This window comes from Dermacentor silvarum, chromosome 1 (genome assembly GCF_013339745.2).
Source record: "Dermacentor silvarum isolate Dsil-2018 chromosome 1, BIME_Dsil_1.4, whole genome shotgun sequence".
In the NCBI taxonomy this organism is placed as follows: Eukaryota; Metazoa; Arthropoda; class Arachnida; order Ixodida; family Ixodidae; genus Dermacentor; species Dermacentor silvarum.
In genome coordinates, this window is record NC_051154.1 from 430,301,364 (window position 1) to 430,328,729 (window position 27,366).

At 46.8% G+C, this 27,366-nt stretch overlaps 1 protein-coding gene across 4 annotated transcripts in view; it reads left to right on the forward strand.

Moving 5' to 3' along the window:
• The first annotated feature begins 6,122 nt into the window (after positions 1-6,122).
• Positions 6,123-27,366, forward strand: part of LOC119437682 (papilin-like) — a 464,139-nt gene continuing 442,895 nt past the window's right edge. For 2 of the 4 annotated variants that reach the window (XM_037704673.2, XM_049660770.1), the window contains exon 1: positions 6,125-6,503. In XM_037704673.2, coding sequence (XP_037560601.1) covers positions 6,401-6,503 — 103 coding nt within the window. In that variant the 5' untranslated portion in view covers positions 6,125-6,400. Of the gene's footprint in view, positions 6,504-27,366 lie in introns of all 4 variants that reach the window. The other 2 variants (XM_037704674.2, XM_037704670.2) reach the window with 2 other exon arrangements.

Below are 27,366 nucleotides of genomic sequence, written 5' to 3' on the forward strand. Positions count from 1 at the left end.
AAGCACTTTAAAGAAGTGTCAAGCTGAATCCGTGTGACGAAAAGATCTTTTTTTTTAGCTTTTCAGAATGCGCGTATCAGGCACAGTATCTTTAAGCCATGTCACGGTCAGTACTACTATCGATGCTGAACAAGAATCGATGATGGATGAGATCGGAACTGTTTTTGAAAGGACACCTCGTATGTCAGTGTACAGGAATGAAATGCGGTCTTGTGGGTCACCATGACGTGACGACGGTCCAGCGGAGCGAAAGTTCCAGTGAACATGTGGCACTCGTCATCCTGCAGCTTGGTGAGTCACACGTGTCGCGCATTTCTGGTTACTGTCTCCCACATAAACCTCGGTATTAACAAACAACTTGGTGCAGACTAGTCGCAGTCGATCACCTTGTTTTCTTATTGTTTTCGAAAACTGCAGAAGGTTACGTCGTTTATTTCGCACAGTTTCAGAGTATTCGCGGGGTATGCTTTGTGGTTAATTTTTTATTCTGTAACCACGATGTAATATTGCTTCGATTTCTTTGGTATTGACGAACTTTGCAATAATCGGCAGCTTCCTATCGCTAGAAAAACGACCTAATCTGTGTGCTCTCGATACATAAGTCCCTTTCAAAGGAAGCTGGTTATAAGAAAACTCATGAATTAAACGCTCAGAAGTCTCTCATTTCTCGTTCTGTTCCGAGTCACATAGGCCATAGAATAACAAATTGCATCTGCGGGACCGGTTCTCCAAATCATCGACTTTATCTTCTGTTTTAGAAATTCTCACTTCGCGGTGCGCAGAAACCTCTCCTAAAGTTATCTTGCGCTCAAAATCATCAAACTGTTCTCGCATTTTGGAAAATTGTTCCTCACTGTCCAGTGGCAGTTTCTGAGAAACAGCAGATGGAACTTTAGTTTCTAGCTCAAACACACGTCTACTTAGCTGTCGTAGGTAACCTTTTAAGCCGGTATAAATTTGTAGCACCTTATTAACAAATTCAAGAATGTCTATGCTATTAGAAGCCAGCCTTTGAACAATGGTAAATACAAAATTCTTTTTCTTCTGGGGGTTTTGTCATGGGACCCGGGTTTGCCTCGACGCGACCGCCAAGTAGCAAGCGGCGCCAGAGAGCCATAACACAGTCGCGAAAACGCTTCAACAAATCAGGTAGCCACGACACCGTTAAAAGGAACACTTCATTGTCGCAGAAATAGCATGTATCATTCAAACTGAGCTACATAACCACAATAAATGAGTGTGGCATCCCACATTTGTGGTGCTGTAGCCCTAAGTGCCGTCGAAATGGGCGCGCTCAAATACTGTGCTTTCCTTAAATAAGGTTCCAAGTTGCCAGCCAGGATATGCAGTCACATCCAAAGCCGGCAGCAGATCCGGTAGCGAACTCGACGATTGGCGGCGCGTGCAGTGCGAAACCTTCAGCACGGTGTCATCTTCAGAGCCGGCATCTTTCGGAGGTCCAGCAAGGTGCTGCGATTCGATGGCCGACGGCAAACCGAAGGTCGCCAGCAACACCTGCATAAGCACAATAAGTGAGCGTCGCATCCCGACCGTTACGGTGCCGTGGTCTGCAAAAGCGTTAGCGGCTGAGAAGAAAGGACTGGTGAACTTAAGCCGATCTGCGCACGTCTTGTCTGCCTCGTCCTTGTCAGTGTGAGTTAGCGCAGTTAAAAAATTTATACCATGCATGTCAACCAACTAGACCGACTTGGAGCTCTACTTCGATCTCGAAGTGCAGTCGACGTCCTTATTCACACAGCTGTCATCCTCCCTGTCTCGTCACGGCACCGGCATCTGTCAGAAAAAAAAACGTTTCTTCGCTGGTTTCTCCTTAAAATATACAAAAGGGACGCCGGTGACGTTTATCGATGCTCTCAACGCCGCCGGCGTGCCTTTTTAACGCGAAAGCGTTAAGGGCCCTGTGTCGCAGAAAATTCCGTGTCGGTGTTGTACCCGGCGTAGGCGTTCCGTGAGCAAAAAATATTCTATGCGGCACTAAAGTTCTTCTTCTATCACTAAAGTTGCTCATACATTGTCTCACATTCTTTACAAAATTATTCCTCGGAATTTTGTTAATGACAGTCCACAAACAAATTCCATGAACAAAGCACCTACAGCGCATGCCTGTTATGGTAAATCTACTCATACTGAAATATTAAAAGTGTGAAACAATAGCAGAAAATCGGCCCGCGCAAGAGGCCGTGTTTCCATCAGAAAGCTCGCCTTCGTGCATAGCGTTCGCCGCCAGCATTTCCCGGTAAACATTACGGTTACATAAGCTGCAGTTGCGGGGAAGCGTGAGAAGTAGTCAGGAATCATGGAATGCTATCGCATTCTCCTCTTAAAGGCGAAGCTTAAGCGCCCTCCAAGTTTTTGATCAGGAACTGGCAAGCAAACGCTCTTTCCTTATACGAACATTCCTACCGTGACGGTGACGAGACGGTGCGCATGACACCTCTGTGAATAAGGCCTAACACCGCGTTTCAAAGCACTAGCTATTACGAGGAAACAATGCGAGAAAATGGCACGTGCCGCAGGGCCAAACGGCTGAAACTGCTTGTTCGCTTTGGCAAAAGGGAAGTAGGCGTGAGATCGTGGACTAGTGGTTAGGACATTGGGCTGCTGGGCAAAGTTTTGATCAAGCCATCAGACACGTGAATTTATTTTATTGAATACATCTGAAATGATGTTAGACGAGAACCTACCTACCTACTGCAAAGTACCTGGAATGCGGCAACGAATACTTTGCATTGTTATACAACATTATTAATGCATAACTCATAAGCACTCTGTGCAAATGGGGCTTAACAGGCCAGAAGTATTCCTGCTCCATAGCCTCCGCGCGGGGTCAGCGCTTCTCCGGCATGGATATACAGGATCGAACTCGCCGTATCTACGTAATGTGTGACTTGTAAGACATTAGGTGATGTCCAACACTATTTGTTAGAGCGTGCGGGACTTGTTACAGAGTACAAATTTATGATGCATTCCAGCATCTAGGATGTACACATGATTGTGTGAACGACATGTTGCTTTATCGTTTGCACCGGAAATTCAGGTCGGAGGTGTCCCGACTCCTGAATTTCTCAAGAGATGTAGACCTAGCCAGTGATTGGTGAGGCTTGGCAGATTCATTTCAAGACATTGTGTCGGGGAGTAGTCGGCCCGACGGTGCACCATGCGCGGGTTGGACCACAGGCTGCGGGCTTACATGTGCCCTGTTCTGCCTCCCTGTGCGCATCATCTTTTTCACCTGTCTCTTGTTGCGCATCTAAACAGTGAGAAACATTTCTAAAGGAGGTGTTCGGGCGGAGCAGTTGTCGTCATGTCTTGCAAGACTAGATCCACCAGCAGCCAACAACATCCTCCTCCTTCCTATGTAGAGCGTTATACATTCACTATCATAAAAATAAGAAGAAATACGCGCTGTAACACTATTCACGAACCGAGCTGCTGAAGCTGGGGAGCATACCAATCAAGCGCCCTATTTTTTTACCTTCCGCTGCCTGTCCTATGCCTTGTATATATGCATGAAAACTTGACCTCGGCGCAGACATCTAACGCTCCCAGAAAACAATGACGGGAAACTGAGACCAGCTACGGCATCGCTCATGGACATCGCTTCACGCTGGATTGACCAATTCCCTTAGTTCAGTCCAATACCAGTGCATTGGCTAATCAAGGAGTCAGAGATATACCGTAAAGACCCACGGTGGTTTTCGTCGTCTGATTACTATGCTTTGACATTTTTGTTGCGCCTGTGATGTGTAAAAATTGCTTTGTGATTATTTAGAATGCATTTTGACTGTTTACGGTTTATTTATATCGGTGCTTGGTGCTGGAACGGCGTTTTTGTACGGTGTTTTTTATTTGAATAAAGTAAACTCGCATGACGCCATTATTGGCTTCACCAAAAAAACTGTATTTCCTCCCAGCCCAAGTAACAAATGAGAAATGACGGCGAATGCCAGTTAAAAGTATATGAGCGCTTCTAATCGTTTGCTCACATGCATTGCACAATCTCTGCGTACTCCATATTTTCTGTACTCTGCCGCAATAAGTGGGCGTTATTGGTCTTGCTGTTGGGAGTGCGCTTTTGAAAGTGCGATGCGCGCACGTTGAACTTAGATTTATGCGGGTGCCCAATGGAATTATCTAGTTGATGGTGGCACTTTTTAGTTGCCTTCCCCTTTCCAAATACTTTTTTTAGCGTCCACTTACTAAAGGCCCCTGCAGATCGCGGAAACCGGTTGATTTAAATGAATGTCGTCAATAAATTGTAATACAATTTACAATTATTAACATTCTTTCAATCTGCTGGTTTCGGTTTCAATCTGTTCGTGGGTATAAACGGGAAAATATTAGGCTTCAGTGAAACAAGTTCATTCAGAATTAAACGTAATTGTCTCTTCATTATGTCTTCACCAAAAGTCCCCAGTTCTCTTTTATTTTTTGTATCCACCAGAGGTACATTTTCGTTTCCTCTGCGGGCCACAGAAACAAAAGTGTCTAGAAGGCTTACTTACCCCCGAATATATATACGCAGGTGGGCCCCCATGTGCTCAGTTCAGCGATGGTATTACGACACAGCTTTGTTTGAGCAGCTCAAGACTACACGCCGCAGCTCCAGCTGAGGCATTCCAAAAAAGAACGAAAAAGGAAAAGGAACATGCTCAGTGGTTCCTTCTGCATTTTCACAAACTCGTTTATCAACTGGGGGATGTTTCCCTTCATCGGCGAACATCCTAGTAACATTCAGCCTTCTTAGACACCTTCGCGCATAAGAGCACTGCCTTTTGAATATAGTTAAAATGAGTTCATGCTTTCATTCTCCATATCGGTGCATTTAAGTAGCAAGCTTCCTCTCTATCATTCCTATGCACTCTGTTGCTGTCTGCGAATGATGGGTAACGCTGGTCTACTACCTAGTCCGTCACAAACATTCAATCAGTGTACGTCCTATATGGTTGCTGTAGTATCCTAAATTTCCGTGCATTCTAATTTATTCGCCCCAGATGTTCCTTGTAACAAATTTTTGTGTCTTCCAAACTTAGAAGGTTGCACAGATCATGTTTACCTGTAGTAAGCGTTTCATATGTCGTTTTATGTGTGTGGTTGTGTGGGAGTGTTTTAGCTCACTGGCTGATTGTCCGACAACGTCTTGTAAACCTGGCACTGCTATTGCTCTTCAGATAAAAAACAGAACATTGTATTATGATATGTAAGTCTAGAAACAGAAACACCCTTCCTCACCCTAAAACCTCCAACTTGTACCCGCATAGCGCTCTGCGATTCGTTATGACTACGTTCTTTGCTTTCGCTTTGATGGGTCTCACTTTGATTTCTGGTCGTTGGTACTCATTATCATTTTCCCTTGGTAAACTGGGACGGCATAAAATAGGGATTTCATTCCTTGATTCTATGCCACTCTTATCGTCCACCCTTCGCATTCGGCTGATCCCGCGGACAAGGTGGGTGGAGCACCGCTGTGACCACTGACGAAGCGGGACAGGGAATGTCACTGGCATGGAAGCATTACATTATTGCGTTCCTTATTGTCCTGTATTGTGACTGCTTGTTACAAGGCCTGGGCCGGTATTGTGTAGCGATGACTTTTCGGTAATAATTCCTTTTCGCGCTTACCGCGCTTTGTCAGTGGTCACAGCGACGGTCCGCTCGCGTTATCAACGGCATCAGCCGGCCGCGAGCGGTGGATGATAAGACTAAGTCATAAAGCATCGCTGCGAAATCGCAGCCCTGATCTGTAAGCAAGTCTTGCGAGAACTGCCTGTCTGATCGCGCGCTGTAAAATTCATAGTCATCGCGCAGGCACGCCGAAGACTGGACCTTATCACCGGAGCGCGCTGCGAACGCGTCACCGTACAGCGCGAAGCTGCGACCGGAACTGGGACTCGAGCGCCCACGCGACGGCCGCGGCAAAAATACGGCGCGCCGCTGATAGCTCGAGCCTTGCAGCCGCGGGTCAGAGTCCAGCGACGGCGGCAGCTCACGCCGAAGACAAAAGCGAGTGAGAGCGAGACGGGAGGAGAGGCCCGCAAGCGGAGAGGGCAAACCTAGAGGGCAATCCTGCGCACTCAGTAAGGTGCCTTCTGAGTGTGCACGCGCACAGACATACACACAAGGGCGCAAACAAAGACAAGCGCCGCAAAGAGGAGCCCGATAACAGAAACCGCTGCGTGTCTCGTTTCGCCCGCCGACGGTCCACGCTGCTGCGCGGCTCACAACGTGCAAAGCGTGTGGTTGTAGCGTGCTTCGCTCAAGCGCCTCAGTAGGCTGCGCACCGTTGTCGAGAGAGTGCTGAACGCGGGCCACAGTGCGTGCCTGTTTGCGGTGATCGTGAGCGACAGGCGGACGACGGAGCGAGAGGCTCGACGAGGCCATGGCGCCGAGATGCTCACGCCGCACACCTTCATTGTCGTGGTTCCTTGTCACCGCGCTGACGGGCCTCGGAGTACTGCCCGCTCCGACGACGACTCCGGCAGGTAGGCAGTGAGCACGTGGCGTAAAACTGTTTCGGCTCTTCATTACAAGCAGCGAGGAAAATAATTTTCACCTGCTTCTGCAGCACGCACAAGTGTGGGCAGGGCTTCGGTGAAGCCTTTCTCACGCTTTGGCCTAGTGCCGTAAAGCGATAAGCTTTATACAAGCGCAGCTTCGTGGTGACCGTGCATGCCCTATCGAGAATGGGCGTCGGCTCTTTTCGCTAAAGTACAAATGTCTCCTCCAGGGAGGTGTAACCTCAGTGGTGTTTGTCAATGGCGCTTTCTTTTTTTCGTTCGAATGCTCGGTGTCACATTAGCGTGACTGTTCCCGCGCCGACGGGAATGGGGACAGATGAACCCATGTAGTGGCCCGCACTCAGTAGGTCCGTAATGGTTTACTATCTCTTTTGATTGAGAACTCTTGTCGTAGTATTCAGCTTTCCCCGCATACGTGCAATCCGCAGTGCATGACTTTTTGGTGCCGCTATAATCGAGCCAAACGAAGGCTTATCGGACATCTCTTTCACTGGGCTGCTGCTTGACCCATTAGAGCGCAATCCAGAAGCTCTTTCAACATACTCGGCGACCCGCTTGTGCTCAGATCAGCAATGGTATTACGACACAGCTTTGTATTAGTAGCTCAAGACGACGCGCCGCATGCCCAGCCCCCTATTCTCGACCAACATAATACTGTTCGAATGCTAGTGATAGGTGCCAGGCTGAGCAGGGTGTCGGAACAAAATGTTTTTCGTTCAGGTTCTAGTTTCGTTCCACTGAAAAAAGTGCCATTCCGTTTCTTCTCCGGAACAAAAAAAAATGATCCGTAATGGTTCATAACGGTTTTGGTTCACATGCAAAAATTTTGGAACCAAAGCAACGATAAAAACAGTAAGTTTTCTGAGAAAGTGAATTCTGAGATCATGCTCAGTGCCTTGGCTCAAGACACTGAGCATGATCGGAGAAGTGTACTCGCCGTAATTCGAGACCGCGGTTTCGATAAAACGAACTTAAACGAACACAAACGAAGCATAAAACTTCGGTAACAATGCGCTGTACCTGTAGAAAACGAAACGATAAGCTATTAGTGCGCAAGCCCTGGGTCTTACTATGATGTCAGTCTGCTAGTGCACCGAGCGGCAGGCTTCGATTAGTGGAGAGCTTGACCGGCTATTGCTTGCACTGTACCTGCATGGGATACGCCCTTATGAGGACCCCTGAGATACGCGATAATTCTGACGTTGCCTGACGTCGGTTGTTTTGGATTGCTCACTTTCCCCTTGAACCGAAAACCGATCAAAACATTTTGGTTTCACTCAGAAAGAAAATAATAAATAACGTTTTGGTTACGTTTTCGTACCGGTCAAAAATATCGTTTTGTTTCGTTTTTCGTTTTCATTCCGTTCCGACACACTGCCAGCTGCAGCCAAGTACCCGATTTGCTCAACATATCGCGCTGGCGAATGAACGCAGGCTTCGGCGCACGGACTTGAGAATTGGCGCGTAGGGGCTCTTTTTTCTAGAAGATCCTCAATATGTTCGCAGAAGTTTATACACCTCTTAAAATAATTTGAATATTATTTTTTTTTCAAGAAGTGCACTGTTAATTGCGACCGCGTCGTCACGAGCAACAAGCGCACTTTGTAGCAACTGGGCAACACTGTTCTCTTAAAGGAAAGCTTTCTTTGCCTGTCAGGCAAGAGTTATAGAAATGTTAATTATATTGAAGTAGCTATCGTACTTTCCACCCGCCGTGGTTGCTCAGTGGCTATGGTGTTGGGCTGCTGAGCACGAGGTCGCGGGATCGAATCCCGGCCACGGAGGCCGCATTTCGATGGGGGCGAAATGCGAAAACACCCGTGTACTTAGATTTAGGTGCACGTGAAAGAACCCCAGGTGGTCCAAATTTCCGGAGTCCCACACTACGGCGTGCCTCATAATCAGAACTGGTTTGGGCACGTAAAACCCCACAATTAATTAATTAATCGTACTTTCCTGTGTGACCTGCGCGCTGTGGAAACATTTAGATTTCATGATATAGGTTGCATATGAATAAACACAGTTATACACATGACATGTAGTTTTACAGCATTTACTTACCCTTTTCACATGTGCGCCGTATACAGGGTGATAATTTTTCAGTTTCATGGACTTTTTTTTTACATCGCTCATTGCAGATAACATAATTCTATATCTTGAGCTGGATTATTCAGAGAGGCGACATTACTCGAAGGAGAAATCGAAACACATATTCAACTAAGTAAGAAAAATTTCTCTAATCGGCTCCCTAATTATTTTCACTTTATACGGCACATAGAGCAATTTGACAATTGTAGCCGGTGAGTCTGCAAGACGTATCTACTTGGAATGAATTTCCAGAATGACGCTATTTCGGATATACGCGACACCACCCTTGCCGTGAATCCCGGCCGCGGCGACCGCCCTTCGACGGGGCGAAATGCCTAAGCGCCTGTGTACCGTGGATTGGGTGCACGGTAAAGAACCCCAGGTGGTCGAGAATAATTCGAAGTACCCAACTACGGCGTGCCTAAAGCTACTGTATACGCTCCCCTTGGGGAGCGTCCGTAGGAGCCATATACGCTAACTCTAGGCGTGCCTTTAATCAGATCGTGCTTTTGGCACGTGAAACCTCAGAACACTATTGTTTATCCTCGCCATAAAAATGCACTATTGTTCCACTTGCACTTTTGACGAAACGCTCTTTGATGCATTCAAGCACAAAAGTAAGTGGAACACCCATGTATTTGAAATTTTCTCGAATTCTGGGGTTTTACGTGCCAAACCTACGATTTGATTATCAGGCACGCGGTAGTGGAGGACTCCAGGTTAATTTTTGCTACCAGGTGATCTTTAATGAGCCCCCAATTCACGGGACCCGGACGTTTTTGCATTTCGCCCCCACTGAAATACGGCCGCCGCGGTCGGGACCACGTGCTTAGCAGCTCAACACCAGAGCCGCTGAGCCACCGCGGCGGGTCCCATGTATTTCGTCCCGCACTTTGGGAAATAATATCTCAAAACTAGGGTTCCTCTGGAAAATAATTTAAAGTGGATACGTCTTGCAAGTCGGCACCGCTGAGGGCATGTCTCTGAAGGAACAATTCTTTTTTTTTTCAGAATGGCTATTTTTAAATAGTAAAGCAACCGAGTTCTACATAACACATAAATTCGCACCCACTACACTCGACTTACTTGTCTAACCATTGTCCTATTAAAGATAGTAGTTTGTGTATTATATATGTACGTTATGGTTCATCAGTAGTTGTGTTGGAGAAGCAACTGCGCGCATTGTGGGGTCCCTTCACTTACGGGTGACGTAACGTACGACGTGACGTCTCGCTTGTGCAACGAGCGTGCTGCATTTGATTGCTATGCCACGTGAAAGTAACACCGGTGACGACGTGCGTCATTGCTTCCGTAGCATCCGCCTCCACCGGCTCAAACAATAGACGCGTTCTGAAAGCGATGTCCGCGCGAATGATCGATCAGTAATACCGCCCCCGCGTACTCTTCACGCGTACATGTCACATACCGTGAGGAGAACTTGCTCACAGCCGCTTCGCGTCACAACGTACAAGATTTAAAAAAAACACTCCCATTGGGCTTTTAGTAACATTTCCCCCCTGCAATATACAAGCCCGTCTTTGTTTGCTGATAGTAACACTATATGGGAATGATATGCACCACATGCCAGCAAGAAGTGGGGGTTTCACAAGAGCACAGTGTTTGATAGTAAATGGTGTGGGCTGGAAAAGGCAAAGGCATCTTGTCGCTATTGGCACCACGTAGAACCGCAAGCATCACGTAGTACGTGAATTTGGGAGAAGGCAACTGGCCAATAAAACCTCGTGTGATACCTGGTGGCATCAAAGCGGCCGGTGTCCAGACTCACGCTATGTCATAAAGAAGACGTTCAACCAAGGCCGTCGATTCTGATCAGTCACAGTAATATCGAAGCCAACAAACAACGGAACCGTGAGCGGAATAGGACAAATTTATTCTTAATTGAAATGTAGAAATGATAGAGTTAATCTGATTTGTGGCGAACTTTAACCCCGATCATGGATAGAGAACCTCGTAAACGTACCAAACTGAATGAGCCTCGGAAACACCCTATCTCCTGAGGCATAGCGGGAAAGTAATCTACCCGGAGTACTTAATATGGCCGGCGCTGATGAGACTCACGCTTCCGCCAATTTCTCGGTGGTGTAGCAGTCGAAACTGCACCGCAGTTTCTGTACCGTCATTTCAAACCCGTTAATATAGACGTCGCGGGCGTTCGCATGTGACGTTTGCAAGTGGCACATAACGCTTGTATGTCATATCGCGACATTTACTTATTAAGCTATAGATTCTCGCGACGGGAGGGATTGCTGATCCAGTCGACAGATCAGCGTGTCGTAGGTGAGCTGTAAAAAATCGCGCCGCTAGCAGCTCGTCTGCAACGTTTTGTGTGTGGCGGGATTCGGTGGCACTGTCCTATACGTGACGCTCATCCGCTGGCTGCATCGCCAATCCGTCCGATCGTGGGAATCGCCCTTTAGGGGAATACAGCGTAATTTACCAGTGGGGGAATCGGATGTGGCACGATACTTGCTTCAATCGTACGTCAAATTCGGGCCTTCTACGCGGAGGCAAAAAAATCTGATATGGTGCGAAACCAGCCGCTGTGGACACTCCATAGCCAGGGTTGGGATGTTGCAGGCAGTGGACAAGCATCATCACTTCCCCTTTTCGGCTGGTACAGCAGGAACAACTGCTCTAAATCAACTAGTTGCAGTCTTCACAAACGAGCTACATCGACTAGCGCAGAAAGACACACTTGAAGTTTGAAGTTTATTTGTAGCGCAAGAGCAAAGAAAGCATACATCTTAGGTAGTACATTAGGAGGTCCTAAAGTAGAACTGTCTGGGGGACCTCCTGTTTTACAATGCATACAATATAATCACATAAACAGCAGCAGGATGCATGAAACAAGCGATAACAACTTTTCACAAATCAAAGTGTTATATAAAAACAAAATAACAAGAAAATAGTATAAAAATAAATATCATAAAAAGGTTAGGCTAGTTTAACTTGTGAATTTAAAGCAATGGAACACGAACGTATTTATTTAAAATCAATATGAACAATAAGAGTGAAGAAAGTCATACGTAGTAGAAATTCCCACACAAATACTAGAAAACACACGTCCGCAGAAAAGACAAAGACGAAAAGGAAAATCGGCAAGAGGCAAGAAAAAAAAAGACAAAAAAAGAGAAAAAAGATCACAGAGAAAGCAGCTCTTCTAACAATTTTATTTTTAATTTTCGTTTAAAGCAGTAGAAAGAAGAGGTAATCTTAATGTCAGCAGTAATTGACTTCCAAACACTTATACCAGCGAATCTGAGGGTAAACTTTCCATAATTTGATGTTATTTTCGGTAAAAGGAGGTTTTTCTGTTCAGAAAACCTTGTGTTGTATGAATTAACGATGTGACACAAAGAAAGGACGTCCGTAGGTATGTCAAGATGAATGAAGCGAAACATGAGAAGCGATAACTTATATTGAAATAAATACCGAAGGGGTCGCATACGAAGAACTTGGTAAAGAGGCAGGGAATGGCATCGCAGTGGTGTAAATGTCATGAGCTTCAATGCTTGGTTTTGGAGGCGTTCTAAAGGCTTGAGGTGAGTGGGATATGCGTTTCCCCATGTAGACAAACAGTATGTTATATGGCTGCCTACATATGCATGATATAATGAAGTAATAATATGTGGTGCAAAGTATGCACGTGCTTTGATGAGAACATAAATACCAAATGACACTTCATGCAGTTATGAACTGACATGGCAGTGATATTTTAGGTGTTTGTCAAGGGTAACACCAAGAAATCTCACTTTTTCAGATATCGGTAGTACATAGTTATTCAAAGAAATTGTTATGGGATTTACTAATACTTTAGGTGGACAATGGAAGAGGACAAACGTTGTCCTAACTGGATTTATACACAGTTGGTTTAAGATACACCATGTGTGGACATTGGAGAGGTCAGTATTAAGTGTGGCTTGCAGAGCGCTTAGTGTGCGCTGAGAAGAGTATAATGTAGTGTCGTCGGCATAAAATAGGCAGTCTGAATCGGTCAGTACATTAGGTAAGTCATTTATGAATAATAAGAAAAGCAAAGGACCTAAAATGGAACCCTGAGGAACACCACTGGTAATTAATTTATTGGTAGAGTAATGATCATTTATACAGACAACTATGGAACGATTAGACAAGTAGCAACGGAGCAGTTCGGGAGGTGCACTAGTAATGGCGAATTGCTCTAGTTTATTTAACAAGATGCAATGATTTAGTGTGTCAAACGCCTTAGTAAGATCAATAAATATAGGCCCTACAATTAGTCCGCGGTCAATGGCTTGCTTGATTTTGTCAGTTAAGTGAACTAGTGCTAACTCGGTTGAGTAGCCATGTCTGAACCCAAACTGGAGAGGACTGATAAGCCTAAATTGATTTAGGTAGTCCATGAGGCGGGTATAGATAAGTTTTTCAATAACCTTGCTAAATAATGGCAATATACAGATGGGGCGATAATTGTACATATTTTCATGGTTGGCCATTTTTGAAGACAGGAATTATTTTACCAATCTTAAGTGAGTTAGGAAATGCCCCAGCACGGAACATTTTATTAATAATATCAGCAAGGACAAGTGAGATGTCAGCAGAAACAAGCTTCATATGCGCTGGTCTGATAGAATCAAGGCCAGGTCCAGTTGATTTTAGGGAACAAATAACATTGTAGACGTCATGCGGTGAAGCAGGACGAAGATAAAATGAGTATGAGCTACGCGAAATACTAGGCACTGCATTAGCTGGAGGACTGTTATCCGAAGCAACAAAATGTTCACTAAATGCTTGAGCAATATCAGTGTCTTTGGTGTGTTCATGATCATTGAGGACAATTCGTTTGATGCCCGGATCAGACTCTTTCATATTAAGAAACTGTCTAATTAGTTTCCAGTTACGCCTGGTATCGTTTCCGTTTTCAAGTATTTTGTTTTCATAGTAGTCTCGTTTTACGCGCCTGAGAATGGCAGAAAGAATGTTTGAATATGCACGAAAGCGATTTTTCACATTTATATTAAAGGGCTGCGATTTTACTTTTTTGTGAAGATTATTTTTTCGTGTTATGGAACGCAACATGGCATCTGATATCCAAGGATTTCTTACACTGTACACTGATCAATGCATTTAGGGATTCTGGAATGGAACATGGAAAATGCCTTCTCAGGACAACCCTCCATATTGTTACGGAGAGTTGGGCAGAAATGACTTTATTTACAGGAGATGGATGATGGTAAGCGCGCAACCAGGCCTAGAAGCACTTCGTCCTCCTCTTCTTTCCAACTGCTTCTTGTATGCTCGTTACATTCCCCCACAAGCAGACGAAGCCCGTAGGGCGAGTTAGGAGGCATCAGTAGGATAAAAACGTTTCAGGCGAGCAACATGAGTCACTTGCGTTCTACTTGATCGCCGGCCATTGCCCAGGAGGCGAGCTACCACATAACAAAGTTCACTCAAACGTTCCAGGACAACGTATGGGCCGGAATAGGGGGACAGGAACTTTTGACACAAGGCCCGCTTGCGTTGTGGTGTCCAAAGAAGCACCAAGTCGCCTTTGGCGAACGAAACAGGCCCGTGACGCTCGTCGTAACGGTCCTTTGAACGGTGTTGCGAGGCCAAAGTACGAAGGCGGGCTATTCGGCGGGCTTCTTCAGCGAGGCACACAGTCTTTGACACAGAATCGTCGTCGTGCAGAATAAAGTTTAAGAAAGTATCGAGAGGGCTGCGCGGTAGCCTTGCATAGAGGAGATAAAATGGGCTGTAGTTTGTGGTTTCATGTTTCGCCGTGTTGTATGCGTAGGTTATGAAGGGCAGCACGTCGTCCCAGTTCTTATGGTTGGAGGAAACATACATGGCAAGCATGTTGGTCAGTGTTCGGTTCGTCCTTTCAACGAGGCCGTTGGTCTGTGGATGATACGGTGTGGAGTGACGGAACTCAGAAGTGCACAGACGAAGTAGCTCCTCAACGGCGTCCGCAGTGAACTGGCGACCACGGTCACTGATGATAACACGCGGCGGACCATGACGAAGAACTACGGAACGCAGCAGGAAAAGCGCCACACATGCAGCGGTGGAAGAGGGTATGGCTGCAGTTTCTGCGTACCGTGTGAGATGGTCCACGCAAACGATTATCCAACGGTTCTTATTGTTTGATAACGGGAATGGACCCATAAGGTCAATGCCTACTTGTTCGAAAGGTGTACTGGGCGGTGTCAATGGCTGCAGGGGACCTGGTACAGCGGTGGTTGGTCGCTTGTGACGTTGACACGTTTCACAACTAGCGACATAGTGTTTGGTTGTCTGGTACATGTTGGGCCAGTAAAATCGCTCTTGCGTGCGGTGTAGCGTTCGCACGCAACCAAAATGACCAGATATCGCATCGTCATGCATGGCGCGTAAGACGTCGGCGCGGAGACTCTCGGGAACAACTAGAAGAAAACGTGCACCATTCCCGGAGTAATTGTTCTTATACAGCAACTCATCACGAATGGTGAAGCGACCGCTGCCTTGAGCAGTACGAGCGGCGGCAAACAGCGGATCCAGGTTGAGATCTTTGCGTTGCTCTCTCTGAAAGTCTGCCGCGTCGGGGAACGTACGAGTAATGGCAGCGAGATAGTCATCAAAATTCTCAGCTTCGCAGTCGGAAGTCGCAAGAGGAATGCGAGAAAGGCAGTCTGCGTCGGCATGACGACGTCCGCTCTTGTATGACACCACGAAGTCATATTCCTGTAGGCGCAGCGCCCAGCGCGCGAGTCGACCTGATGGATCACGCAAGCCAACCAGCCAGCATAAAGAGTGATGATCGGTGACTATCTTAAATGGTCTTCCGTAAAGATAACATCGAAATTTCTGCACGGCGAAAACAGCTGCCAGGCATTCCTGCTCCGTAACCGTATAATTGCGCTCGGACTTGCTCAGACAACGGCTGGCATATGCAACGACATGTTCGGCGTTGTTGTGACGTTGTACAAGTACCGCTCCTATTCCGATTCCACTAGCATCGGTGTGCACTTCAGTCGGGCAAGATGGGTCGAAGTGACGCAAGAGGGGTGCTGACGTTAGTATAAATTTCAGTTGCGAGAATGATGCGTCACACTCCGGTGTCCATGTGAAGGATACATCCTGTCGCAGAATAGATGTCAACGGGTGAACAATATCGGCAAATCGGGGTACAAAACGACGAAAATAGGAACATAGACCAATGAAGGAGCGAAGTTCTCGTGCTGTCTGTGGTGGTTTGAAAGAGCTGACTGCTTCAATCTTACGGGGATCGGGTCTGACGCCATCCTTGTCGACTAGATGTCCCAGAACCAATGTTTGACGCTCGCCAAACCGACACTTTTTTGAGTTTAAAACTAGTCCAGCTTTCTCGATGCAACTCAGAACAAGACTCAGGCGGGCGTTATGTTCTTCCAACGTGCGGCCGAAGATTACAACATCATCCAAGTAACACATGCATATCTCCCACTTTAGGCCACGTAATATTGTATCCATGAATCTTTCAAAGGTGGCGGGAGCATTACAGAGGCCAAAAGGCATAACATTAAATTCGAATACGCCATCTGGGGTCACGAATGCGGTCTTTTCCTTGTCTTTAGATTCCATAGGTATTTGCCAATACCCCGATCGTAGATCAAGCGTCGAAAAATAAGAAGCAGCGTGTAAGCAATCGATGACGTCGTCGATTCGCGGTAGTGGGTAGACATCCTTCTTCGTCACAGCGTTTAGACGTCTGTAATCTACGCAGAATCTCCAGGAACCATCTTTCTTCCAGACGAGGATTACTGGAGCTGCCCATGGGCTGGACGACTCTTGAACAACACCTTTTTTCATCATTTCCTTAACTTGTTCTGCGATAACCTTGCGCTCTGAGGATGACACGCGGTAGGGCTTCTGGCGAATGGGGTGTGCTGAGCCGGTATCTATTCTGTGGCGAGCTCGTGATGATGGTAAATCAAGTGGCTTATCTCCGTGGGTAAAATCAAATGCAGCAACATGTCGAGATAGGACTTGTACCAGTGCTTGACGCTCAGGTGTGCAGAGAGCCTTGCTGGTCATACCGAGAATCAGCTCTTCAGAAGGGCGATAATCGCATGGATAGTAAGCAGGAGCGGGCTCTGCTGTGAGTACTGCTATTGAGCTGCATGAAGCTTCATCGAAAAGGGCAATTTTCATGCCTCGAGGCAGAACTACTGGCGTGGCGGAACAATTCAGCGCCCACAACGTTGCGACTCCTCTCGTCAAGCACACGACAGAGCAAGGCACGAGTATACATTTTTTTAGCACAGTTAATGCTGATGGGCCTAATCACGAGGTCAACGCAAGGAGCGTCAACAGTAGTTGCACAAACACGAACGGGCGTTAGGCACCATGAGGGGGCAAGCACTGCATCAAGCACACTGAGTGTATTCCTTTCTTCGTCACACGAGCTTTGTTCAGAAAGCGCGGGTAAAAGCACCTCGTTCACATGGATTTCACCATTTCCACAGTCCACAGAAGCGCCGCAGTGTTGAAGGAAATCTATGCCGAGAATTACATCGTGCGAACAGCGGGCAAGGACTAAAAACTCCGACACAAACACTTTCCCAGCCAACGTAACACTTACAGCGCAAACACCGAGGGGGTGGAGCCACTCTCCGCCCACTCCACGAAAGGTAACGGCATCGTCCCATGAAAACATAACTTTGTGCCCTAGGCGGTTCTTGAAAGCGAGGCTCATGACAGACACATTCGCACCAGTATCAACTAAAGCAGAGGTCGGCAATCCGTTAACTAGCACATTCACTTTGTTTTTGATCATCACAGCAGGCAGAGGTATTTCATCCAAAGACCGTCCGGCGACCTCACCTCCATCGGTCGCGAATGCTAGTTTCCCGGCGGGGGCGAAGATGCACGGCGCCGAGGGGACGGAGAACGACGAGGACGGTTAATTGGTGGTGTCAGGCTGCGGTCAGACGCTGGCGAATCGCTGCGTCTGATCTCGCGCGAGAAACGGTCCGTGGGAAGTGAACTGGTCCATGGGTCGTGCGAAGTACGGGTTCCAGGTGGCGAAAACATCGGCGGTGTCCTTCGTGGCTGACGGTGTTGGCGACAGTAACGAGCTATGTGTCCCGTGGAACCGCAGCTGTAGCACACGGGAGGGTCACGGTTCACTGTATACTCTTCAAAACCAATGCTTGCTCTCTGTGGGCGGTAAGCGAGTTCGTTCTCTCTTGGGTAACTCGCCTCCGGTGTTCGCTGGGATCGGTTGTATCGGTCGTAATTGGGGTCCTGGTAGTAGGGTCGACGTTGCTCTGGTCGCGTTCCGGTATCATAAGTCACGGGGCCTTGGCGATAATACCGTGGCTCTGCCCATCGTGATCGAGCGTCAGAGGGAGCGCCGCTTTCGTAAACAAGTGGTGGCTGTCGAGGCGGGAGTCTATATTCCGCTGGATACTCGGAGAAGGATGAAACGGTTGTCTCAACAGCTGGGGACGAGCATGGGTGATAAGTATCGCGGTGAGTCACTTGTGAGTGCAGGCTGAGCTCTTCTCGAACTATTTGACGGATCGTTGAAGCAAGATCGAGCGACTGGTCGTTATCTATGCTTGCAACGGTCGTAACGTTGGCTAATCTGCCAAACTTCGGCGTAACGCGCCTCGTCTTAAGCTGCTCGAACGTGCGGCAGTGCCGGATGACGTCGGCGACAGAGGCCAGGTTGTCTTTAGCAATCAGAAAGCTATAAACGTCCTCGGCGATTCCTTTTAGGATGTGCCCGACTTTGTCTTCCTCGGACATGCCAGAGTCCACCATCCTGCAGAGTTTTAGCACTTCCTCAATGTAGGTCATGCATGTTTCGCCTGGTACTTGCGCGCGTTGTGAAAGCGTCTGATCTGCCCTTTTCTTTTTCGTCACGGAGTCACCGAAGCGCTCTTTGATTTGCGAAACAAATCTTTCCCATGTTGTGAATGTCTCCTCGTTGTTGTCAAACCACACCAACGCGGTATCCGTAAGAAAGAACACAACGTTGGAAAGCTGGGAAGTGCTATTCCACTTGTTGTAGGCGCTCACCCGTTTGTAATGGATGAGCCATTCATCGACGTCTTCGCCCGGTTTTCCGGCGAAGGGACGTGCATCGCGTAGTTGCTGGGCAGAACTGGCAGAGGCTGGAACAGGCCGTTGCTCCTCCGCGTCGCGGGACATCTCCAACTCCGCTGGGTTCGGTGGAAGTCCAGCAAGGCGGCGGCTTCGACGAAGAACTTGCGGTATAACCTCCGTCTTCGGGTGTCGATTACCCAGCACCTTCCACCACAACTGTTACAATATATACGTAACAATATATACGTCATCCCAGTTTGTGGTTTGAACCTGATGAATAAACTGGGTTTTGTTGAACAAAGATTTGGCATATCTTTTAGAATTGATAACTGCTTCTGTACCTAGGCAAAAACACAAGGGGTAATGATCAGTGATTGAATAATCTATAACTGCAGAAGAGCAATCAGAATCAGAGTCAAAGGAAGAAAAGATGTGATCAATCAGCGTGGAAGAGCCTGAAAGATCATGTCTGGTTGGAGTGTGTATTAAGGGAAGAAAAGCCATAGCTGAGTAGACAAGTTACATATTCAGAGCAAGACTGACAGTTGATATCGAGAATATTAATGTTTATGTCTCCGCAAATTATTATATTTTTATTTTCATTTGTTAACGCCTGTAATAAATCTTCAAGCTGAGAACAGAATTCCGCATAAGAAGTTGATGGTGAGCGATATATAGCACCTACTATTGTATAGCTATTATTGACCGGCAGAGAATTGCGGTCAAACTCTAACCAGATGGATTCACATAACAAGTCCCGAAAAGCAAGATCGTAACGTCGAACGTAGAGCAATGATGATCTGATTAAAATAGCCGACCCACCGCTGTGGTAGGAAGTTCGATTATTGAATTCAGATTTGTAGCCAGACAGACCATACAAATTTCCATCAGCTGATGTTAGCCAGGTCTCGGATAAGCATATCAAGGAAAAAGTGTGGTCAAGCATGGAAAGAAAGTTCAATAGATCGTCATGATGCTTGCGTAAACTACGAATGTTGCAATGGAGGAAAGAGAACGCAGGTGATTTATCTTGCAACAAAGATTTCACTTGGTCACAGGAAAACATAATGCAATAAGGACCGAACAGCAACTGTGGTTAACGGGAAAATGGCTTGCACGATCACTGAATAATCGCCAGATCCATCACACCAGTGATGCGATAGACGCGGCTGCTGTCTGATTTCCTAGCTTTAATCCCACAGTTGTCAGTCCACAGGTATTTGCAACCTTTACCTCTTTTGAGCTCAAGAGCCCGCACAAAGAGTCGTTTGTTATCAGGTGTGAGGTGGTCATTGATGAAAATTGGCTTGTTGCTGCTCTGAGCAAAACCGATGGCTGACGTAGTCAGCCTGGCCTTTCTTGCCTTGGCTGCAAACTCGGAGCGCTTAACCCTTGAACAAAAATGTGCACTAATGTTCGTATCCTTCTTAGCAGGAACACGATGCACGGCATCAATGTCAGATTCCGCGATAGGACAGCCAATTCTATCACCAATGGCCTGCACCACCGCCAGGCAATTTTCGCCCTGCGTTGCGGGAACGCCCTTAATCTCGACGTTATTTATCCGAGAGTATTGTTCCAGAGCTGACAGACGCTTCGACAACAGTTCATTTTCATCCTTCAGTGATTTCTTCTGTTTGGTGGGAGATTCATTTTGGGTTTTCGTGGACTCGTACAGCGCATTATTCATGCCCTCTTTCACAGAAGAAAGCTCTGCACGGAGGGCTGCAATATCTTTAGCTAGATCAGCACATGACGGCATGGTGGAAAAGAATACAGTAGTTGACTAATGACAGCAGTGGTAGCGGCAACAGGCTTACAAATAATTGCAGAAGTGTCGAGTGACCAACCTGTACAAAGTACGGTGAAGGCGTTAGGCACGTTGACGTAGCCGCACCCCCTGCTGCCAAATGAAAGCCACGTAGTCCGGCTGCTCCTTAAGTAGAACTGTCGCTCTGGCAGGTGTCGCTTGAGTTGTTCCTAGTGGATGACGTCAAATGCAACAATCATCGTTGTATCTGCCACGTGCGCCAGTCAGCAATTGTAAATCTTGACTTGCGTAGATCGGCTGCAACCTGTACAAAGTACGGTGAAGGCGTTAGGCACGTTGACGTAGTCGCACCCCCTGCTGCCAAATAACTTTTGGCTGACTGTAAACGAAGCGAAACAATGTAGCTTTGTGAGCTCTGGAAGCACTGTGCCCATTTTTCCTACCTGAAACTTTCCTGGCAAGTGTAATGATCTTTTTTATAATGATATGTGGAGAAAATAGTTCACCGAAGGGCCTGCATCACAATCATCAAAAATAAACTCCAGGGACTTGTAATTAGGATCGCTGAATAAGCTGAATAGTTTGAAAATGAGGACCTAAAAACAAGCCTCGTGGGGAGCCCGCCTATCCAAATTTGTGTATCCATATGGAAGTAGAGCATGTCAATGCCCCCAGGTGATCAACCACATGCAGATGTCCTGAACATAGGAGTGTGCGAGAATATTCGTAAATAAAGCGGAATGACACTATTTTTTATTCATTGATTCACGAAATTCTTGCGAATTATTGCTATGCCCGAAATAAAAGCCGTGTATTGATAAAGCAGAACCATTATGCGGGATTCGCATAAAGCCGACTACCCCCGTGACACAGTCAGGCGACGCTGGTTTCCGGCCACCATTGCGCGGGGTAGACACGGGCAGGTTCTAGAAGACAGTCGCCTGCCCGCGGTTGTCCATTTTGAGCTATTTCTCCAGCGTCTCTTCACTGAAATTCAACACGCCAGCCTATTGGTGCGTGCCGCTATGCAAGCAATGTATCTGATTGCAGTTCCGGACGTTAAGAGCACGTTGGGTGCGCAACATTTAACACGATATTGAATGCACCGACTTCACCTATGAACTCTGCCTCTACGTAGCCATACCCATTGTTCGCTCGTATATTGCGCTAATTTGTAATATTTAATGGCGACATCTTTCATTCATCAGTCACTGGGTATATTTATAGGATTGTGTGCACGGCATACAGGAGCTAGCTATCCGTCTTTCGCACTCATGAGCTAGAGCAATGTGAGCCGTGTAGACGATAGGCAGTCGCGTTTTATGGCTAGCTCTGCCTTTTCACCATTAAGCATAATTAATAATTTACTCTTTATGCTCCTCTTGCCGCAGAAAAAAAGGTAAGGAAGTGTCATACAAATTGTGACGGGACCCATTAAACCTGTTTGCTATCATTAAACCTGATAATGGCAGAGCTACCGCCGTATATGGCGGCCGGTGTTATGCTTCGTGTCCATCTATCGGTTCGCACTATAAACCTACGAAAATGCTCTCAACAATTCGTTCTGCTACAAAATAGTTCTTTTTGTCAAAAAATCTCGGCATGTATGTTGTTCCTAAACCGCTGGAGCCCAATGTCTTTGTGCATCGGCGATCTTCGAGAAACTACTGCAGCATAGGTTTCGCGAAGAATGCTCAACTGCCAGCTCAAGTTGAGTTAGAGCAGAACTAATGTTTCAACTTGAAGTGGGCGCTTGGCCATCTTCTAGAATCAAGTGGCTAGAAAGGATGCGACGTGACGTGGAGCAATTTCGCACTATTTTGAATAAGTGTGGAGCGACGGAAAGCAGGCGAGGGCGCACATTTGTGGGAAGTATCTCACGAGCGTTGTGACTACATGTGCCTTCATTTACCCGAATCCGACGCAAGAGGGTCGAACTGAAACAGCTAGACACCAGCCTGTTCCTGTCTGGCAGAGATAGCAGCGGTATTCTGCGTCGAGGCGTAATAATGGACCGCATGTATGGCGCGCCCGGTTCTTTCTTGCTGCCTGCGAACTTCAGACTCGCCCTGAGCGCCTTTACACGCCTCTTTTAAGTGCGTACATTTAACTCCGCCAGCCTATCCCGTGCAGTTGGACTGGTTCAGCCCTAGGAGCCAGGATGTAGGTGAGCGTAACCGACTCATATCCTCCCGGTGACAATTCATTCCTGTTTTAGAGCCAGTAGATAACAAAATAGCCTGCACTCTTTTATGGCATCTTCGGCTGGTCGTTTAGGAGTGCTCTGGACGGCGACGGTTCACCGTAACCTAGGCAACAAATGCCACTGCTTGCTGCCAACTGAACCACAGCTCGTCCTACCAGCGCGTCCGCCGCTTTTTCCACCAGCATCGGGAGCTTTGACTAGGCGAAATCGGACGTTTCCTGTAGTCACGTGGTTTCGCCCCTTCCATTTGATGCTCCGAGATCGAGTCACACGCTCGCCATAAGTGTGTCTGCTCTGGCTCTGAGTCCGAGGAACGCCGATTCTGCTGACTCTAAGTCGGGCGGTGGAGGAAACCAGTCGAAGATGCCACTACAAATCGGAAAGGAAGGTAGCGATCAGAGGGCAAGAAAACCGTTCTGAGAAAAGGTGGAAGTCTAATGCGCGGAATAGTCGCTAAGGTCTGCGGTGCTTGTCAGGCTCACTAGGAAGGCGCCGCATCTTCGTTTGGTTGGTAACAGGCCGGGACAATGACTGGCATGTGGCGACAACGTCAGGATACATATAGAATATGTATACATATAGAATATCTCGCCAAGAAACCATGGATTCACATTTGGAGTATATGTGAGCGTACACTCCCCCATTTTCTGTCGTCACTGTTTATCAAATTATAATCTTATTGTTTATCTGATTGTTTACGTTATTGCGCTAAAGTCAATCAATAGATCAAATAAAATTAACGGCGATGAAAGGAAGTCAGAGGAGGAAGCCGATTGAGGACATCCACAGCACCTCTCGCCTATTCTTATCAAGGTTATCCATCATCCGCCGTGACAGCTGCGCCGCTGACCCGAGTCTTGGCGCTATGCGAACTATTATCGCTGAGCTTCACACACCCGCATCGCGCATCTTCAAAGTGTTGGCATATGCGCTCACGCTAAAGTCGCTGCAACGCCTCTTATGCGCTTTCGAATGTTAAAGGGACGCTAAAGCAAAACAATAAATGAACTTAGACTAATAAACTATTCTCCGAAAACTCTCCTGTCGTTAATTACACTGCAATAGGTCAATAATTAGAAGAGAAAATGAAGCTCAAAGGTAATTTTTTTTTAATTTCGCGTGGTAACCCCGACGTCAGCACTACAGTGTGACGTCACGACTTCTAAATTAATTTTTCGTATTTGGGCCACGTTGGCTCAGTAAAAGTTCGCGAAACATGCCATATTCAGTCTTGAACTCCTTTAGAACATAATGTAGTCGATCTTTACCGCTAAAAATTAACTCGGACCTAGAAAAAGCTGTCAAAATCCATGACGTCATGGATAGCTGGTGCGGGAACTTCAAGGCGTCGTCGCCACTCGCCTCTGTGTTTTTCATTTCTTTCTGGCTTATCAAGCGGCTTCTCGCGGTAAGAGTGGTGTTTTCGGTATTGTGGAAGGGTAATCTACTGATACAGAAGAAATAATTTTTCCCTTTAGTGTCCCTTTAAAGGAACTGAACTGACCTTAACGAGCGCATATCATGTAAGGTCTGCTGTGCTAGCGACGGTGTGAAGAATAGCCGTGGTACACCAATATCCTGTTTTAAATGCGTAAGCGTTTCTATGCCTACCCAACGAGGAACTCGTCCGTCCATCCCTCCGCCCGTAACCTAAGACGATCGCTTTCAAGATAGGGCCCGCAGCCGCGAGTGCATTGACCTTCGGGCTGTCTTTCGCTTCAGCGAGAACTAAGCGGCGAGAACACAGCACACACGAAGTTGTAAGTACTCGGCGCACTCTGTCCCCATCGCAGATAACTTTCTAGATATGGCTCGCGCGGCCGCCCCATACGCTGCCGCCCCTGGAGCACTGTTGATCACGGTTCATAATGGTGCGACGCGCATGGATAAGGACCTGAAGAGTGATAACGGCTTATAGGGATCGGAACATCATCTGCGCACCTCGCGCCGCCACCTACAGTAGTTTCCATGCGCCATCAATTCACCTTGCGCCGCCGCAGCGCTGTCGTATGTACGCGTCTAATCAAGTTTCATAATACTGATAATGACACCGGGCTGCATTGAGATGAGCAAGTGGTACAATGCTTAGCATACTTAGACAACTCCCCGACGAGTTTCTGCGTGATTTTTTTACGAGTGTGGGGAGGAGTTCATAGCCATTATGGACTCTGCTATGTTCACACAAAAGTGCACACTAGCGCCACTGCACATCTCTGACATATGTACCATGTGGAATGCAGCTACTGCGGACGAGAATAAGGACAGCGACCTCGTTCTTAGCAGTAAAACGCTATACCCGCAGCAGTTCTTAAGGAACACTTTAGAGACATACTGTCACTTTTTAATAATAAAGTATTCTTTACGAACTTTATTTGCGTACGTTTCGCGATAAGCAGGTGGACGGCTTGAAGCGAAAATTCAAAACAGACTTCCCTTTTTTTTCGCGCTGAAGCCCATGTGCCGCTTACGTCAGCAGAGTCACGTCATGGATGTCAAATTATTCCTTTTTTATTTTGGTTGCTGTGGTGGCAGAAAAATTTCTCAAGACTTACTTAGGTAAAGTTATGGCTCCTTTAGAATACCATGTAAATCATCTTTACCGATAAAGAATTCAATCATTTACAATTTCATGCTGTCAAAATTCATGACGCCAATTCGAACTTGTGCAGAAAGGTCGAGGTAGCGTCGCCAAACTTATGTTCCTGTTTTGCGTCTTTTGTGCCTGTTTTGGTGTTGCGGAATATTACTAATTACTACTGTAATGCAGCTAAGTTGTAGTGCTATACTTCAGCTCTTTAGTGTAACTTTAACCTGGATTCGATCAGCAGTGAAGCTGCCTTGTTTCCTACGCTCTAGGACCTACGCTCCTATACGTTGGCCTGGAGCGCATCTCCTTGATGGGAACGTGATATAACGCCTCGCTTCACGTTTCTATTCCGTTTCCCACGGTGCTAGCGGCGCCACGTGGAGTGTGGCGTCGGCTGCATCCGAGCAACGACGGCGAGAATGCGTGCATTGTGTGGGAAGATTCACAACATAACGTACGCTCTCCCGTCTATTACGTGGCGTTCCTCCGCGAGCTCTTCGTGGCCGGCCATGTAAAATGCTTCTTTATCGCACTGACACCCCCATTGGCGCTTCCATATATATAGTCATATCATAAGAAGTAAATGGAAATGAAAGTGGATGAACATACAATTGGGCGCAGGTGGGATACAACCCACGTCGTCGCATTACGCGTGCGTTGCTCTTACCAACTGTGCCACCGCGGCGCCATTTTCCCATCCACTTTCTGGGTTAATTACGCTTTCCTACTAGAACTAGCCGTGGGAGTGTTAGCCAGCGCCACCACACACGGCCTTGGCAGCGCATGTGTACCATCCTTCCTGCCGCGGGTGTCCCGTCTACGTGAACTGTCGGTTCTACACACGCTAACCGAAGGCATCAAAGCTATATATATATATATATATATATATATATAATCATTTGCATTACGGTTTCCTAATCCACGCTGCAAAATCGAGTGCATCCAGAAACTGTGAGTTTGGGCACATCTCTCGTAGCACAATGCACGTCAATGCCAATTAGGTGGCGCAGGTAATTGAATTCCAGTTTATACGCTTTCTGAACGTTACCAAACACATTGAAGAACCTTTTAATGGGTTTATTTTTCATATTACGAAACGAGTGTTACAATGTGGTTGGTGTTTAATAGGAAAAAGCAAATGTATGGAGTGTGATTGCCGCTGAAAGTTGGTATTGAATCTGTGTTGTTAGAAAGTGTTCCAGATGAATATCTCATCACGCTATGTCCACCCTGTTGTTAAGTGGCGTTGCTGCTGGTTGTAAAATACTATGGCTTCTTGTAAAGGGATGGACCCCTCAGGCATTTTGCCTTTTGACCTCTAGTAGAAGTGAAAAGGTATTCATATACTTTAAATTTCAAGCTCGCCTGCTGGCCAACTTGTTAAACGGCGCAAGACGAGACAAAGGATGGCAAAAATGGTGGAACGAAGACAAGTGCTGTGATCCATTGTCTCATTTTGCGCTGGTTAACGAAATGGAACACCGACTATCCCGGTCCCATACCTTAGTGCTGGCCATGTGGGGAAAACTACAAGCATACGTGTGTGCGATAGGATGACGAACATGCTCCAAAGAAAAAAAATAACAAGTAGACTTCAATGAATAAAGTTGCTTTCACCTCTCTATCTATCTTCCGTAGTTCTTCAGGCTGTGAACTCATTTATTAAGGCACCAGCAGGCACGTAGAGAGGATACGATCGTCTTCCCTATAACAACTTCTTTGCGACGCTGCACACATCACATGCGCCGCGCCTCGAAGCACAACAGCATATACACACACGTAGGGTCTTGTTTCCCAGGAAATTGAATCCGTTGCCGTGGAGCAGAATTTCATCGCCGAAGAGTACAGTGCACTTCTCCATGTTGACTTCATCGTCGGTGTTTATTTCACTCGCGCTATAAATATTTGAAGTAGGTCTAGCGTAACTAAATGGTTAAATTAGTTCATGATATTTAAAGAAGCCATAATACAAGAAAACGCGAATAGATATCAAGATGAAAGTTGCTGAAGTTTGTGTAGGTACTCGACCGTGGCCATTCACATTACAAAAGTTATGATAACTTATGATTTAAAAAAGTAAGCAGTGCCGTTTGTAAGC